The sequence below is a fragment of the Caretta caretta genome, chromosome 2, assembly GCF_965140235.1.
Source record: "Caretta caretta isolate rCarCar2 chromosome 2, rCarCar1.hap1, whole genome shotgun sequence".
NCBI lineage: Eukaryota > Metazoa > Chordata > Testudines > Cheloniidae > Caretta > Caretta caretta.
The window spans coordinates 99,894,161-99,896,936 of record NC_134207.1 but is presented as its reverse complement, the minus strand read 5'-3'; the positions used below and the strand labels follow the sequence as shown (position 1 = coordinate 99,896,936).

General features: G+C 48.5%; 1 protein-coding gene across 1 annotated transcript; it reads right to left on the bottom strand.

Annotated features, from left to right (window-relative positions):
• Nucleotides 1–355: 355 nt before the first annotated feature.
• On the bottom strand, nucleotides 356–1,951 carry LOC142070795 (uncharacterized). Its single transcript, XM_075124765.1, has 2 exons — nucleotides 1,472–1,951; nucleotides 356–883 (listed from the first exon to the last, which is right to left on the bottom strand). Exons 1-2 carry the CDS (start codon nucleotides 1,941–1,943, stop codon nucleotides 363–365), a joined length of 993 nt encoding a protein of 330 aa, XP_074980866.1. The 5' UTR covers nucleotides 1,944–1,951; the 3' UTR covers nucleotides 356–362.
• Nucleotides 1,952–2,776: the final 825 nt, after the last annotated feature.

The following is a 2,776-nucleotide window of genomic DNA, read 5'->3' as shown; positions in this document are numbered from 1 at the left end:
ACGCGCAGCCAGACACCAGGGCAGTTAGAAGAGCAGAGGAGGGCGCGGTACGCATCAGAGAAGCTTTGAAAACCAGTTTCATGACTGGCCAGGCTACGGTGTGAAAGTTCTGTTTGTTTCTCCTTGATGAAACCCCCCGCCCCTTGGTTCACTCTACTTCCCTGCAAGCTAACCACCCGCCCCTCCCTTCAATCACCGCTTGCAGAGGCAATAAAGTCATTGTTGCTTCACATTCATGCATTCTTTATTCATTCATCACACAAATAGGGGGATGACTACCAAGGTAGCCCAGGAGGGGTGGTGGAGGAGGGAAGGAAAATGCCACACAGCACTTTAAGCACAGCACTTTAAAATTTACAACTTTAAAATTTATTGAATGACAGCCTTCTTTTTTTTGGGCAATCCTCTGTGGTGGAGTGGCTGGTTGGCCGGAGGCCCCCCCACCGCGTTCTTGGGCGTCTGGGTGTGGAGGCTATGGAACTTGGGGAGGAGGGCGGTTGGTTACAGAGGGGCTGCAGTGGCAGTCTGTGCTCCAGCTGCCTTTGCTGCAGCTCAACCATACACTGGAGCATACTGGTTTGGTCCTGCAGCAACCTCAGCATTGAATCCTGCCTCCTCTCATCACGCTGCCGCCACATTTGAGCTTCAGCCCTGTCTTCAGCCCGCCACTTACTCTCTTCAGCCCACCACCTCTCCTCCCGGTCATTTTGTGCTTTCCTGCACTCTGACGTTATTTGCCTCCACGCATTCGTCTGTGCTCTGTCAGTGTGGGAGGACAGCATGAGCTCGGAGAACATTTCATCGCGAGTGCGTTTTTTTTTCTTTCTAAGCTTCACTAGCCTCTGGGAAGGAGAAGATCCTGTGATCATTGAAACACATGCAGCTGGTGGAGAAAAAAAAAGGGACAGCCGTATTTAAAAAGACACATTTTATAAAACAGTGGCTACACTCTTTCAGGGTAAACCTTGCTGTTAACATTACATACATAGCACATGTGCTTTCGTTACAAGGTCGCATTTTGCCTCCCCCCACTGCGTGACTTCCCCCTCAACCTTCCCCCCTCCCTGTGGCTAACAGCGGGGAACATTTCTGTTTAGCCACAGGCAAACAGCCCAGCAGGAATGGGCTCCTCTGAGTGTCCCCTGAAGAAAAGCACTCTATTTCAACCAGGTGACCATGAATTATATCTCACTCTCCTGAGGATAACACAGAGAGATAAAGAACGGATGTTGTTTGAATGCCAGCAAACATACACTGCAATGCTTTGTTCTACAATGATTCCCGAGTACGTGTTACTGGCCTGGAGTGGTAAAGTGTCCTACCATGAAGGACGCAATAAGGCTGCCCTCCCCAGAAACCTTTTGCAAAGGCTTTAGGACTACATCTAGGAGAACCGCAAATGCTAGGGCAAAGTAATCCTTTCACATGCTTGCTTTTAAACCATGTATAGTATTTTAAAAGGTACACTCACCAGAGGTCCCTTCTCCGCCTGCTGGGTCCAGGAGGCAGCCTTGGGTGGGTTCGGGGGGTACTGGCTCCAGGTCCAGGGTGAGAAACAGTTCCTGGCTGTCGGGAAAACCGGTTTCTCCGCTTGCTTGCTGTGAGCTATCTACAACCTCATCATCATCATCATCTTCTTCTTCGTCCCCAAAACCTGCTTCCGTATTGCCTCCATCTCCATTGAAGGAGTCAAACAACACGGCTGGGGTAGTGGTGGCTGAACCCCCTAAAATGGCATGCAGCTCATCATAGAAGCGGCATGTTTGGGGCTCTGACCTGGAGCGGCCGTTCGCCTCTCTGGTTTTCTGGTAGGCTTGCCTCAGCTCCTTCAGTTTCACGCGGCACTGCTTCGGGTCCCTGTTATGGCCTCTGTCCTTCATGCCCTGGGAGATTTTGACAAAGGTTTTGGCATTTCGAAAACTGGAACGGAGTTCTGATAGCATGGATTCCTCTCCCCAAACAGTGATCAGATCCCATACCTCCCGTTCGGTCCATGCTGGAGCTCTTTTGCGATTCTGGGACTCCATCATGGTCACCTGTGCTGATGAGCTCTGCATGGTCACCTGCAGCTTGCCACGCTGGCCAAACCGGAAATGAGATTCAAAAGTTCGCGGTTCTTTTCCTGTCTACCTGGCCAGTGCATCTGAGTTGAGAGTGCTGTCCAGAGCGGTCACAATGGAGCACTCTGGGATAGCTCCCGGAGGCCAATACCATCGAATTGTGTCCACAGTACCCCAAATTCGAGTCGTCAACGTCGATTTAAGCACTAAACCACTTGTCAGGGTTGGAGTAAGGAAATCTATTTTAAGAGCCCTTTAAGTCAAAATAAAGGGCTTCATTGTGTAGATGGGTGCAGGTTTACATCGATTTAACGCTGCTAAATTCGACCTAAAGTCCTAGTGTAGACCAGGGCTAACCAATTTATTTGAGCATGAGCTTTCGTGAGCTACAGCTCACTTCATTGGATGCATCTAACATGGCTGTTACTCTGAAACCTGTAACTAAGTAAACAGAACATACTCAAATTTCATTGTAGCTAAAAAGCCAGTATTAACATGTGCTTTTACAAAAAGTGCCATGGGATCCTTAATGACCACCAATAGACCACAAACCTCATTTTATTTCTCTACCAAAAGATATAAGCCAATAATTACCACATTTCAGCAAGACTGCAATATTATAATAATCAAGGTTAATTGTAATGGCCCAGGAAGCTTTGTCGCCATGAAAGACAGGTTGGAAAATGTTTCATAATATTACACCCCTGATCCCTTTG

What these genes read in the sequence shown, in the direction of transcription:
- LOC142070795 (XM_075124765.1), bottom strand. Translation starts at nt 1,943, where the DNA reads ATGCTATCAGAACTCCGTTCCAGTTTTCGAAATGCCAAAACCTTTGTC. An exon ending in AGGCGGAGAAGGGACCTCTG is followed by an intron (nt 884 to 1,471) that starts GTGAGTGTACCT and finishes TTTCTCCACCAG; the next exon opens with CTGCATGTGTTTCAATGATC.